The 15,178-nt window shown below is 41.3% G+C and overlaps 1 protein-coding gene across 4 annotated transcripts in view; it reads right to left on the bottom strand.

Annotated features, from left to right (window-relative positions):
* The window catches only part of SRPK2 (SRSF protein kinase 2), a 148,513-nt gene extending 138,147 nt beyond the window's left edge, over window positions 1–10,366 (bottom strand). For 3 of the 4 annotated variants that reach the window (XM_042793144.1, XM_042793145.1, XM_042793146.1), the window contains exons 1-2: window positions 10,239–10,366; window positions 10,047–10,131 (exon numbers count right to left, since the gene is read on the bottom strand). In XM_042793144.1, the coding sequence (XP_042649078.1) occupies window positions 10,047–10,131; window positions 10,239–10,254 (101 nt within the window). In that variant the 5' untranslated portion in view covers window positions 10,255–10,366. Of the gene's footprint in view, window positions 1–10,046; window positions 10,132–10,238 lie in introns of those variants that run through there. The other variant, XM_032996203.2, reaches the window with a different exon arrangement.
* Window positions 10,367–15,178: the final 4,812 nt, after the last annotated feature.

Raw genomic sequence — 15,178 nt, 5'->3', positions numbered from 1 at the left:
ATGCAAAGGAAAAAAATAATGGCCCAAGAGAGAGTTTTCTTTATAACAGAAGAACAGTGTAATTTTAGTACAGTTTGAAAATTAGTAAACAATTGGTTTAATACCAGAATTTAAGGTGCAGATGTTGCACCTAGACAGCTCTGACCTTTGTTGCTGCAACAAGAACAATAGAGATATTAAATTCCTTCCTCAAGGATAGGCAAATATAATTGACCTCTAACTATGGAATTCTCCCTTCCATTTTAGAAAACTGTGATCTAAGCACTGACAATAGCTCAAGGCAACTAAAGCCCTTGATTCTTTTAGTCTCCTGCATTCAAATTATTGACTTAATCGACTAACTTCAGTTGATGAAAAAACAGTAAGGCACCAATACTGTCAAGAAGCATTCTCTCACCAGTCTCTTCTGCTGTTTGTCTTTTGCCAACAAGGTCAAGATAAGACTCCTTTAGCATTAACATTCAAAGAGACCCCCTAGCAGAACATTACTTCATTGTGCAGGACCTTCATATAGAAGTCAAAAGTCTGCCAGCTGCTTTGCTGGACAAAATCAGAATATGTGGTATTCAGACGTATGTACTATTTTAATCATAGGATTTCCAAATTTGTGGGCTGAATTAAAAACAGTACACATATAATGCCAAAAAGTTAACACCTTTACAGAGGTTCACTTTGAAACTTAGTAGACCACCTTTTTCAGCCAAAAAAGCTTGTTCATAATGTCTCCTGTTAAATCCAAAAACTTTTTCTATGGTTATCTTAGGTTCAAACAGATACAGACTGCTGCAATTCTGCTCTGTAACGTGCTTTATTTCACTATGCTTATCTTTCCAGCCATTTCTCCACATACCCTCTGCACATCATCAGAGATCCATTCAAACACAATAGTTCCCAAAAGCAGGAGTCATCCTAAAAGGTGTATTACTGGGGTAGAAAGCAGGGGCACAGGAGGAAGACTACTACAAAAGCTCTGCCAACTTTAGAACCATCCCTCTTACAAGGTGCTATAACTCTTAACAGATTAAAAGTTAAAAATGAGAACACAAGAGTAAGGGTCTTAAAAAGCATCGATAGGCAAACCAGGAAGCAAGAGTTATCACTTCAAATATGCAAAGGCTGAGAACAAGAGTATTTTAAATATATGAATATTGGGAATTGTAAAGACGGGTAGAAAGGCAATTTTTTGTTCCTTCAAATATTAATAAGTGATTTTTAGGTTTTTTCTTTTATAAATAGTCTAGCAAAAAATGGGGCCCATTCCCAAAATCCCCATAGACAATTACAACAGAATTAGTTACTGATTATTAAAATACAGGCTAGATTACAAAGGTGAGAATTGGGCAGAATTACAACAGGAGTAATCAGTAAGGGAATGATTATGAATAGAACAGATATATAGTTATGTGTCCATTTTTAACAGTCCTATCACTTTCTTCTGTAGGGAACTGAGGTCACCTCATTTGCTTTCATTAGATATTGGCATAACTTTGGGTACTAGCCTTCTAAATATTTTCTAGTCTTCCTCTTTAAAAGCTTCTTAAAAAATTCACATTGGCTTTTCTGACATTCTTCAGTAAATCATCCCATGAACAAAAGAAAAAAAAAAAAAAAAAAGAAAAAAACAACCAACAATCTTACACGTGTCACGAGAAACACACACAAGGCCACCTCAGACTGTGAGAGTTTGTGGTCATTCTCATATAGGAAGCCCAAAAGGTTATACCTGTAGCCTTTGATCAGTGAACAGAATCCATTCAGTGAATACCCATGGGCATAGCAACTACCTAACAGATGCTGCTTTTAAGAAAAACAACCTAGTTGTCACAATATAAAATTTACAATTTTGTCTAAACATAACAAACATACTTGACAAAACATGAGACACTTCTGTAATTTCCTGAACACTAACTTTCCCCTCTTCCTCACCCATATATAGATCCAGGCTTCCTTCAAACAAAAATTCAAATAATTGTTAACTTCTATATTCATCATTATGTATAAATATGTGTGTGTGTGTATATGTTCATGTGCATAGCAGCAAACTAGTAGCATTTTCACACAACATGACAGGAAGAGGAAGCTAGATAAGGCTTACTATCTATAGCTCGTTGTCTTAGGCAAAATGAAAACTGTTTTCAGTAGCGGTATAGATTTACTCTTTTACTACAGACACTAGGAAGACAAACAGATCAGCAAACAGTGAATCCACTTAAAGTACTGTTATGCTTACAAAAAGCATGTACAGTTTCAACTCCTGACCTTCAGTTCACTAGTTAACGCAGAAATAGTTCACCTTTGCCATTAGCTTTCTTGATGAAAGGAAGACAATCCTTAAAGATTGCTATCTTGAAAAACATGAATAAAATTTAAAACAAAAATCATATTTAAATACAAAACTCATGTCTCTTAAGAGTAAATTAATAAAACAAATGTCTTGGGTCTGTTTCTTAACTGGACCAGCAGTTCTCTAAATGAGGAAGTGGAAAGAGTTTAATCCAATACAATGTTCTGATATAACGTTCTCATTGTCCCACATTTCTATTTCTTCAGTGGAGTTTCTAGCTTAGCTAGATACATTTACTTATACAACTCTTATTGCTCCAGAAAACACTTAAGGTTGACCACAAACTTTATCTGAGAAGATTCATGCTGTATGGAAGCAATTAAAATGTTCATTATTTAGCATAACCATGAGAAGGACAAGCTTCTCCCCAGGTTTTACTTTTGCCCTGTGTCTATGTCCTGGGTTTGAGTGAGTGGTGGGGTTTTTTTGGTAGCAGAGGAGGGGGCTACAAGGGTGGTCCCCTTTGAGAAGCATCTCGAAGCTCCCCCAGCTCAAAGTCAGCTCCACCTCTGCACCAAAACTGAGCCAATCAGCTGCACCTCTGTGACAACGTATTTAAGAAAGGACATGGTGAGGAGTCATCATACTTGTGAGGAAGAGTTGCAGCAACTGTGTGAAGACCAAGGTCATTGGAGAAACGGAGGAAGAAAGGAGGGGGGAGGTGTGCCAGAGCAGAAGCCCCCCTGTATTCTGTGTTGAGACAGCTGGGCTGCCCCCCCCGCCACCCATTGAGGTCTGTGGTGGAGCAGACACTGATTTATGGCCTGTGTTTTGCCTGGATGATCAAAGTGTCTGTGCCAGAAGAAGGCCGGGGTCTTGTGGGAAAAGGTAGCCCCCACTGTTGTAATTCAGCGCTGGGAGGATTGCAGCATGCGGGGGTGTCCCACGCCAGAACATCTCGGGAAGGACTGCAGCCATGGGAGGGACTCCAGTTGGAAAAAGCTGGTGTCCCACACCAGAGCAGTGTGGGGAACGCTGCGGCCCGTGGGAGGAACTCATGTCAGAGAAAGTTTGGGGAGGACTGTCTCCTGTGAGAGGGGCACCACGATGGAGCAGGGGGAAGAAGTTCCAGAAACTCCCCCCAGCGGAAGGGGAAGAAGCGGCAGCACTGACTGCACCCCCCATTCCCTGCCCCTGTGCTGCTGGGGGGAGGAGGCAGAGATATCAGGAGCAGAGCTGAGCCTGGGAAGAAGGGAGGGGTGGGGGGAAGGTGTTCTCAAGATGTGGCAATGCTTCTCACTGTTCTACACTGCTAAGTGGTGTTGTTAGTGTCTGTAATAAATGTATGTTCTTTTTTTCTTCCTCTAACGAGTCTGCCTTTTGCCCGTGACCATAATGGGTGATCTGTACCTCCTGGTCCTATCTCAAACCCCAAGCCTGGCTCATCTGTCCATTCTCATTGCTGGAAGAGAAGGGGTAGTGAATGGCTATGTGGTGTTTGGCTGCCAACCAGGCTGACCACAACAGTCTAGATAATCCATCTAGAAATGTCCATCAAAAAGCATTGTGTGCATGCCTTCCAATCTTTTTTTCATACACACTAAATCATTCAAATGGTCACAAAACATATTCAGGACACCATTACGAAGTCAAATAATAAATTCTCTCCTTCATGTTAACATGTGGGAATTTAGTGAAGTTGTTCAAAACTAAAAATGATTTGTTCCAGTCTTTATCAAACCAAATTACATTTGTTATACAACCTGACATTCTTATTTATTCAGTAAATATTGTCATATACATCTTCAAATTGTAGTTTAAAAAATAAAGAAAAGTCATAGCTTCTACAGTCCATCATCATCTTGAAAACAAAAGGGATATATATTTATATTTCAAGATCTGTGTCCAGGCCCTGTCCACAAAATTTATTACCATCCTACTCTAATTACAGTAAATAAAATAGTTAAAATAAAAATGCACTGCAGAACAAGTGGCTGGGTCATCATGAACACTACACCTCAACAGCTCATCTCACTATGATCTGAAACACGAAATGCAACTGCATTTTCTCTACCCCCACTAAGGCACTCTTGTTTAACACACCTGTATCAAACCAGGGTATTTTCCTTAATAAAACCACCATTATACTAAAAACATTATTGTGTCAAATAAAATTATTACAAATGAAATTAAGGTCCTAGGATAGCATCTCTATTCATTGCCTATTCAAAACCTGACATAACCAAGGAGCCCAGTACAGGCTAGGATGTGTGTGGCTGGGGACCAGCCTTGCTGACAGGAACCTGGGGGTCCTGGTGGCCAACAAAGCTGAGCTCAAGTCAGCACTACATCGCTGCAGTGAAGGCAAATCCAATCCTAGGTTTCATCCACAGGAGTGTTTCTAGGAGAGGTAGAGATGTAATCATCCCACTCAGCACTTCTCAGGTCACACATGAAATGCTGTGTCCAGTTCTGATCCCCTCAATTCAAAAAATACACAGACAGGCTGGAGAGGGTCCAAAGGAGAGCCATGAAGATGATCAAATGGCTGGAGGAAAGGCTGAAGGATTTAGGCCTCTCTCCCCGGAGAAAAGAAGTCTCCGAGGGAGAACTCATCACAGTATTCCAGTACTTAAAGGGTGGCTGCAAAGAGGAAAAGTCTTTCTTTTCACAAGGAGTCATACAGAAAAGATAAGGAGGAAGAGGTACAAGTTGCACTGAGAGAGGTTTCATCTGGATATAAGAAATATTTTTTTTGCAGTGAGAACAATCACTGGAACAACATCCCCAAGAACATGGTGGAGTCCCCACACTGGAGGTTTTCAAGACATGGCTGGACAAGGTGCTAGACACCTAGGCTCCCTTTCCCACAAGAGGTTGGACCAGATGATCTTTCAAGCTCACTTCCAACATCAGCTGTTCTATGAAAAAGGCATGAATCTCGGAAAATTTGTATGATCAGATAATTCTTTGATAACAGATGTCCTGTCATTTAACATGACAATAACTACTTTCATTATACAAACTTGCTGGTAGACCTCTACAGAATACTACAAATTCTGGAGCCATTTCCATTTCAGAAATTAAGTTTATCAGAGCTGCACATCTTACCACATGACATAACGTTCAAAACAGAAATGTGAACACACTTTGTAATACATGTACTACTTGACACTACAAATTTACTCTAGATTCCATTGGATCCCACAAAAAGTCTTTGATATGTTTTATTATTACATTACAAAGCTGAACATTGGACTGACTCAGTCACTCCAGACCAAATATGCCATAACACCTTTTTTAAATTAAATGTGTGTAATCTCAGTACATGCAATTATTTGCTTCTTTACAAAATAATTATTAGTATTATACCTAGACAATTGAAAATAACTTTGTTTCTTTCAGCTGAATCTTTCTGTATATTGTACTCTTTAAGAAGGCACAACGTTAAGCACCTGAAACCTACACCTACTAAGTGGGCAGATAACCAAAATAGAAAGTTACAGCCCCGAACTATAAGTAGCTTAATGAAATCTTAAAATTTGACAGAAAGATAAAGCTCCAATTAAAATATTCTTAGCAAGAAGATGAAAGGCTATTAAGAAATAAGGCAAGAGTACCAATTCCCAACATTACATTTTGAGTAAATACCCAAAACAACACTGAGTGGAATTCCTAAACTGATCCACCCTAGGATGTATATTCACCCTAGGACATCCACATATTGTGGCCAGACCACTGGTAGTCAAAAAAAAGCCCATTTCACTTATTTCACGTATACACACTTCCACCCTCACCTTCTCACCCTCACAAAAAAGCTAATGAAAAAGCTTGGGGAGGGTTTGCAAAACTTCTGCCAGCAAAAAAATAAACGAAGCCAATGAAAGCCACTGTGCAAGATGCATATTTTTATTCTCCTCAAAGAATTACTGAAAGAGGCTGAAAATCAGTGTGGTAGAGAAACACTGACAAACAAAAGCAGTGAATGATTTTCAGAAATTTAAGATTCCACAGTAATGTTATAGGTCCAAAACACTGATAGCTGTACAATACCTGTGGGTCCGAGAAGTTAGTCATCTGGAAGGGCACAGCACAGAAATATGGCGCTTCCTGTGTTATCTAACATGCATTCTCTTCACCACTATAAAGCAGTTAGCACATGGTCTCTATTACCTGTTCTCAAGTATTACTTAAAGACAAAAGCAAAAAAACCTCCTTAAGAAAACTGAATTTTGAAAAGTCATTCTTGGTATCTGGATTTATACATTTGTGTTGAAGTATTCAACGCTTTCAATCCTCTCTCCATACATCCACACATCATCACCTGGATTTTTTTTACACACAAAACACTATCCTTTAACTTTGGATAAAAATATATAGTAAATATGTTGGGATGACAAATCTCTGATTGGATATTCACTCCGGTTTTGTCATATTCACTTGGAAATAAAGTCAAGCAAAATAAAAATATGCAAGACAGAAGTTTGTTCCAGTTGAAGTCAGTACTAGTCTGAATATAAAGAGGAGCCTATCATTCTGCTGACTGCGAAAGGCAGACATACCTGAGGCCATCTCTTACATAACTGAGTTATCACTAAGTAGAGGACAGTAAACAGGCTTGTCTATCCATAAGCAAGTTTATCTCTGAATACAGACTTAGGAATCTGTCAAAAATGCAATTTCACAGACCTCTCTCAATGCAGATCTCCATTTCAAGGAGAAATAACTCACAGAGAACCTGAATTAACCATTTTGATTAATCTTTTGTCTGACTCAAAAAACACATAAGCAGTTTGTACATACTTCATCCTTCTATTATAACCAAAACCAAGTGCTAGCTGTTATCTTAAAATAGCAAGATGTTATTCTTTTTCAGTAACCTGGATGATTGATTTCAAAGTAAGACCATACCAAGCAGATTTTTGTAAAATGTGAAGTAACACGCAATTTTAGATAGTCTTGATTCAAGACAAAGTGCTTTCTCTTCAGAACATGAGCCAATTCTACTTTCTTATTTATCCATCCTATTACATAAAAAATACAGATTCACCTCCACCAGTTCTCATCACTGACTGAAGGGGTCAACACCAAGCAGTTACAGAACCGATCTCACAGCCTTCTATGACAAGTAAGGTCATAACAGACAAAAAGCTATTCAGCATTAAAGAGCACTGTAATTTTTTTCTTCTTCTTGTGTCATCATCTTAATACTCTTCAAACAAAAGCCTGCAAGTAAGCTACAATGTGATATAACTCTCCTAGCCAATTCTAGAAGAGGAATCCTGCAGTTCCTTTAAAGCACATTGTTACCAGCAACAATGGAAGTTGCTCCACAAAGCTATGACCCGGCAGAGAAGAGTCTTCCTAAGAACCACAGTTGAAAAAAAAAAAAAAAAAAAGATAGATAGTTTTGGATTCAAAACCAAGTCACAATTTTCACATAGTGAACAAGTTCACTACAGGGAACTTACAGTATAGAATTTCCACCCCTCAAATCAACATTTTCATTTGCAGCTACTGACCATTTGATGTGCATAACAGATACTATACGGCTCCAACACACTAGTATATGCTGTAGCAGTTGAATTTAAAGCAGGGCTAGGAACATGACAAAAGAGATACTTCCGTTGAGATTGTCTTCTGAAATAATGTCCAATGCTCCCTTTCCCTTGGGGGCCTAAACTATTTAGCCATATGCAAGGAGACTTAAAAACTTGAGTTTCCCTTCCATAAAGAAGTATAAAACAGGGTAGGTCTCCATAGCATAGAAGTGGTTTGAAGAGAAAATATACGTAGCAGAAAAGAAATGGTGGCTCTATTGTCTACCACAGCAAAACCATCGTTTCCCAAGGCAACTGAACAGATTGGGCCATTGCATCTGGAAACGCCGACTCAGTATGGCAAATGGCCAGGTACTGACTGTGCACCCTGACTGAACAGTAGCCAATTCCTTCAGGAAACACGAAAAGAGTACCAGTTCTGCGCTTATTAAGTGTCTGTGAAAGCAAACTTTTGACAAACTCATTGAGAAAAGCATCCCAAGGCAGCCCCACTAAGAAGTGTATTAACCCTGTATCATTTAAGTAGAACATAATTTTATTAATAACCTTGTGGTTAAGACTTAACTGAAAGCTACAAAAACAATTCTGAAATTCGAGTTATGATAAAATTTAACCTCTTTCTGTTTTCAAAGTGGCAAAACAAAACCCATGCAATGTTACAGACTGACTTTCCAAAAGGTTTTGGAAGCAAGGGAAACGATCCAATCAAACCACATATCTTGCACATAAAATTTGTTTCCATTGCAGTAACTCTAAATTCACACAACTGAAAGCACAATGCAGCTTTCATACAATGCTGGAGGAAACAGCAGTAGCAGAACAGGATGTGAAAAAAAGTTAGCTGTCAAAGCCTGATGACCACTACACCAGCATTTCATCCTACATTATTTAATCCATCTCAAAGAGGAAAAAAATGAAAATCCCATTCATCATAACTGAAAAAAACAAAAAACAAAACAACAAAAAAAAACACACAACAACCTCCAGGGTCATGGATGTATAATTATTTCTTTCTATAGAAATCATATAGAAAAAGACTTTGCCCCCTTGAATAATTTGCCATAGCACACAGCAACATCTTTACCCCATCACAAATATATCCATCTGTCCACCACATACTGCTTCCCAGTTCTAAAGACTTGCCAACTAGGAGAAGGGGATGAGGAACATCAGGATGGATGTTTCCCTGTCAGAACAAAGCAGGTAGACTAGATCCCCAAGCAACAAAAACAGTGACAAAAGTCTATTGGTGACTTAATGAGTCACCAATACAGTCTCACTGAACGAAATAAAGTAAGAGTTTGTGAAAGCAGCACTTAACTGTATGAGGAAATAAAAAATAAAATAGGGAAGAGTCCAAAGCCACATTATCCTGGGAAAGAGTAGTGTTTAAGTGGGAACACTATAGATATCGGAGAATGTTCTTACATGGTTCAGTGAAAACAGGTACCGTAAGAATGAGAAAGATGAACTGTACAGTGACAAGAATATGAAAGGTTAGCAGAAGACAGGGGAAAAAAACAGACCATGACTTCTATCCATTTCTGCAAAACCAAGAGAGATTTAAAGACAAAAAAAAAAAAAAAAAAAAAAGTTGTATAGGCATTGTTGGCAATTAGACACATCTGGGAATGGTAAATGATAAGACAGTATGAAGCAAGTAGGAGAGCAGGATGGGTATATCATGCTGTTAGCAGGATGAGAAAAGCACTTGCCTACAGATGGGACAACGCCGCCAGAAAGATATCTCAGAACAGAAAGCACGAGGAGAGAAAGGAGACCACGCGGCTGAGAGAATCGGAGGGCGATTCGAAAGAGACAGGCGGGCTGCGAGCACCAAGTCTGTGCCGATCCGGGGTTTCTCCGAGGGCAGCGCCGCAGCGATGCCCGGCGCGGGGCCCGCAGGGGAGGGGGCCGGCCCGTGCGGCACGGGGGAACGTGGCGACACCCCCCGTGGGAGGGCCCGGCCCCGGCGCCGTGCGAGCGAGGGGGCGGCGTGCTGTGCCCGGGGAGCTGCCGCCTGTCCCGGCGGCGGCGGGAGCGGGGCCGGGACTGCGCGGGGGCAGCGGGGCCGGGCGGAGGGGCTGCCCTGACGGGCGTTACGAGGTGGCGGGGGGAGGAAGCGTGAGGGAAGGACAGACAGCGGAACCGTCCCGGGGGAACGGGCGCCGTCCCGGCGGGTCGGGGGTCCTCGTACTCACTTTTTGTGGGGCGGCGGGTGCTTGTCCCTCCTGCCGGCCGCCGCGGACTGCTTGGGCCGCCGCCTGCGGGCCTGCAGGGCCAGCACTGCCGGGGAGAAGAGAACAGCCGGGAGCCGGCGTGAGCGGCGGCCGCGCAGCCCCCCCGCTCCCGCCGCCCGGCCCGGCCCGGCCCGGCCCGGCCCCTCCCGGTACCTTTGCGCGAGTTCATCGCCGGGCGCGCAGCTCCGCGATTCCCCCGGCCCCGCCAGCCGCCACCGCTCGCCGGGCACCGGCCGGCAGCAGCGGCACCCCCACCTCCCCGCCGCCGAACTGCGCAGGCGCGGCGCTGCCCTGCCGGCGGGGCCGCGGCCGGAAAGGCGGGGGCGGGGCGGCGGCAGGTGACGGCGGGAGCGCACCTGAGGCGCGGGGCGGCCCCTCAGCGCCCGGCCCGGCCCCTCAGCGCCCGTCGCCTCCGCCGGCGGAGGGGGCAGCTTTGCCCTCGGGCGGACCGCTGCCTCTTCCACCGGCCCCTACCTGTAACGGGGGCTGCCGCCCAGGCGGGCTTTGTCAGGTCGTCGAACCGACTGGGAAGTGATTTTGCTCAGCACCTCTTTCCTCCGCAGGCGGCAGGGCTTGCGGTCATAGCAGCGAGGTGACCGGAGCTGTGAGGCGAAGGAGGGAAGCGGAGCGGGTGGAGGTGCCGGTCTGCCGCCTTGGCAGCGGCCGGGGTGAGGTCAGCCTCAGCTTGTCCCAAGACCTGTGTGGGGTTACGTGTCAGAACCAATTAACCTCATGACACAAATCCAGGGAAATTAGATTTCCTTAATTCTGATTCTCGCTAAATTGCTTGATTGTCATAATGGACAACTCTTGGCAATTGTTCTAATCCTGCCAACATCTTGTTGCCCATGATACCAGGCACTAGTGGGATTTGACCTAGTAACGACCTGTTGAAAATTGTCACTTCTTACTTGTGCTGTGCATAGCACGGCTCAATTTTTTTGACAGCATTGTGACTGAAATTTTGTGTCATCTATAACTTAGGCGTGGTGCAGATCATCTGGGGCATATCAAAAACATCGGTGTAATTGTGGGGCTTGTCTGGATTATCATCACGTGTGTCTGGAGTTCAAAGGCACAGTAACTGAAAGCTAACAGGACAGTCATTAAATTTTGAGGCAGAACTACCTCTCTAAATGGCAAAGCAAAGAATCCATAAGGATGAAGATCTAAAAGCAGCTGTGGTCAAGGTATTGTGAGTGAAGGGAACGGGAATCACTGGTCTTAAGTAATTGGATCATTGAGATTTCAACTAGTCAGAAAATTGAATCCTTGGTTAGTTCATCTTAGGAGTTGGACAGGAACAGAAAGATAAAGCTAGACTACTCAAAGAGGAGGAACCACAATGTATAATAATACTTTTTTGTCTGACTAGAGAGCCTGGTGAACAGAAAACAATAGGACCATGAAGTTCCTAAACTGCAGTTCTCATGAGGCACCGCAGCTGCCTTTCTAAATCAAAACATTTTCGGTGTCCCATCCTCCATCATAAAAGAACACAGAAAAAAAAAAAAAAAAAAAAAAACACCAACACATTTCCAGTGCAATGTTGATCTGTTACATGTCTCCCTTGTTGTTGTTAGTCTTTTAGTGATAGTTCAGTGTAATAAATCAGGCAACAGAGTGCTGTACCAAAATTTTGAAGGCTTTCTGCTGAGAATGTTTAGATGCATGAAAATTAATAGTAGTTGAATGTTAAAAAGCAGATTACATACTCACCCTGTGTTTCCAGGCTAATTTTAACTTCATTGGTTCAGTTGTGCTCCTGCATGAATACTTGTGCCTGTACAGAAAATGGTAGAAATAATCAGCTGATTATGGTGAAAAACATGAGACTGTTTTTTTTTTTTTTTAATTTGTCGGGGCCACTGCTGGCTTAAAATTAACCTTATAGCTATGGCTATAGAGCAGAAACCATACCAGGGTCCCAATCATTTTTTCAGCTACTTGTGTGCAATTCTGTTTACTTCAATAGGAGGTCTATATGTCGAACTGATTGGACAATTGGCTCTTATATAAGTACAGTAAGCTTTCTTTACATCAACAGGATTATAAATTCATCAAATCTGGAGTCAGAAAGGAATTTCTCTCATGAGCATAATGTCAGCAACATAATCAGGGCAATGGAACAATCTGCTAGCACACAGAGAAAGAATTATGTTAGGACCAGGTGGGTGTATGCTACGCAGTCAATTTCTTTCCATTCTAATGGGCACATATTTGGGGCCTGAATTCTTCCTGGGTTTTGTTGTTTCCTCACCACCCTGCCCTCACTGAAGAGCCATTCAGAGGATGCTCATGCAGAAGTGCAAAAAAAAACCACTGAGACTCTCTGTGTATGTATAGAGGTTTACCATGTACAGTTAACTAACTGGAGAGTAAATTAAGGTCAGTAGGGGCTAGATGTATTTCAGAAAAGAAAAAAAAAATACAAAGCAAAACAAAACCTCAAAACTTACTTGTTAGACTCTAGAGAGTGTAATTTCATTCCTGAGGACATAATCAATAAATGAAAATTCAAAACACTACAGAAATAATTCAAGGTATGGTATATGGTTGTTAAGAATGGATCTAACCTGGATTACATTTATTTGAATCCACTCATTTCAGTGAAATTCTCCATTCTTATTTCAATATATGTCTTATTATGTATAACTTTGCCTTTTCAAAAATAAATGGTGAGTCAAGAGAGAAGACAGACTAAATAGCAAACAAAGGCATTTGTAAAATCAGCATACAACATAAATAAAGAATTGTGGACTGGGTCAGAATGTATCTGCTTCTGGCTGTCTCTCTTTGAAAATAATCTAGGAGCAGGTGCCTGGTTTATTACAAGGGTTACCATAGAGCTCATTCACTCTGGGGAAGGGCACTCTGAGATTGAGATGATATGACTTACCCAGAAAGAAGGGACAATAACAGGGGAGAGAAGAAGGAGAAAATATCAAATTATGGAACTATATTTTCACCTGTTTATGATATAGTTTAGACCAGTCACCTAACACCCAACAGATGTTTGGTTTGTTTCCTTTTCATCTAGCTTTGAAATATCCCACTCACACAAGAAGACATTAACTTTTCAGATGTGAATGAAATACATTTGTACAGAATAGAAAGTTACCTAGCAGCAACTGCATAAACATGATATTGCCATCTTTCTGAGAATAACTCAAAATTCTTCCTTCAGCAGAGGGATGATAGAAGCTTTTGCCCTGATTTCTGTACCAGTTCCTTTCAATGCTGCTTTTCCCAGTGTGTGGTAGCATGCTCTCCGAACTGCACTTTCTCAGAAATCAGGATATGAGCCAACTTCATGCTGCTCTTGCACAGAACAAACGAGAAATAACACATAGGGCAGAGGAGGAAAAAAAAAAAAGTTTCATGGTGGAAAAAGGAAAAAGGACAATATAATGAAAGGAAATTCCCAATTAAAGGAGAGTGCTCATCAATATGCAAGTCCAGCCTTCTCATCCTCTCGCCTTTCATGGTTGTCTCTTGTTCCTTCAGTTTCCACCCCCCATTCCGCATTTCTTTAACTATGATATACTTGTATAGACATACAAACAATAAGTCTATCCTTCTCTTGTGCACTTAAAGAATTTTCTACCAGCGGTGCTTTTTTATTTCACCTTCTAGTATGTAAACAAAGCAAAGAGGACAGTTTTCAGCTTGGTTTTGAGCAACACAGGCAACAAACTTACAGATAGGAAGTATTAAGCAACAGTAACTAATAAACTGGGTTTGCTTTTAAGGTCAGGAGGACTGTTGGCTCATCACTGCTTGAGTATAACCAGTTAACATTAATAGGAGCAATGCACATGTTAAACAAGAAAAGTAGGCTTGTAATATCCATGGTGTAATGATAAAAAAACAGCAGGAAGCATGAGATGGGATTTCCAGAAAAAAACAGGTCAGAAATTCCTGAATTTAGAATCCTGTCTCATTCACTGATTCATTGTGCTCTTCCTAAAGCAAATTACATGACTCACCTGACTCATTTTCTTCATCTATAAAATGGTACAGTGTATGCCAGCTGCACAGAGTTAACGTTGGTAGAGAATTCTTGTTTATCAAGTTAATGTGGATTCCTAATAAAATAAGAAATATATAAATGACAGAGCAGACCAGTTTAACACCAATTTGGCATGAAATTAAAAACTTACCTATGCTTAGAAATAGCTGCATCAACCCAGATATGTATTGTACATAGTCTGAAATAGGGCATGAACTAGCATGACTTAATTCAGATCTGAAATAGGATTAGAACAGACTGTGGCGATATTTTTATGATAATATTTCTTCCGGTGTTCAAATACCTAGATTTCCAAAATGACTCATTCTAGCTTCCCCCATTATTTCCAGCAGGCTCTCAAAAACCCTGTCAGTTAAAATTCCTCCAGTTTTCTGGGTCCTTGGCTCAAATTTCTTCATTCACCTCATCTCCTCCTGGTTCCCAGCTCTTTACCCAGCTTGTCCTTCTCATCTCAGCCTCCCGTATCTCCTTGTCCCAATCTACTGCCTTTTTTTTTTTCTCTATTTAAATTGGATGGTTTCTTCCTTCATTCTGATTAAAGGTCAGCAAGGGAAGAGATCACTGAACGATTAGTAACTGTTTCTTGATCAAACACAGCATAAACAATTATAGGGAAAGTTCTTCAGCAGTGATGCAGCAGTGATTTGGACTCTTGCCTACTATTTCCCTCTGAATGGCAGCGATGCAGTCTGGTCATGCATGTGAGAGTTTTATCTGCTAAGTGAAAGTGGAGTGTTTTGACACTTAAATATTAAACTCTCACATGTCTCTATCCAACATGTGCAAAATACTGTTTTACAACATCTCATAACTTGGCCAAATTTGAGAAGATTTTCATAGGGATTGCAAAGGCACGTCTTCAATATTAAGGCCTCTTTCTATGAAACCTCAGCTTCCTACTTGAAGATAGGGGTTGCCAACCAATGAGATGAGGATCCATTAGAAATCAGATGCAGGGCTTACCCAGTTTTCTTTTCTCTTGGCTTGGGCTACACAAAAAATAGACACAATGAAAACAACAAGAGACAAACTGTAAGCTCAAGCTTAATGTAAGAGGAAG

This window comes from Tyto alba, unplaced genomic scaffold (assembly GCF_018691265.1).
Source record: "Tyto alba isolate M040663 unplaced genomic scaffold, T.alba_DEE_v4.0 Super-Scaffold_2, whole genome shotgun sequence".
Lineage (NCBI taxonomy): Eukaryota > Metazoa > Chordata > Aves > Strigiformes > Tytonidae > Tyto > Tyto alba.
Note: the sequence above shows the minus strand (reverse complement) of the source record. Positions and strands in the feature narration are given on the sequence as shown.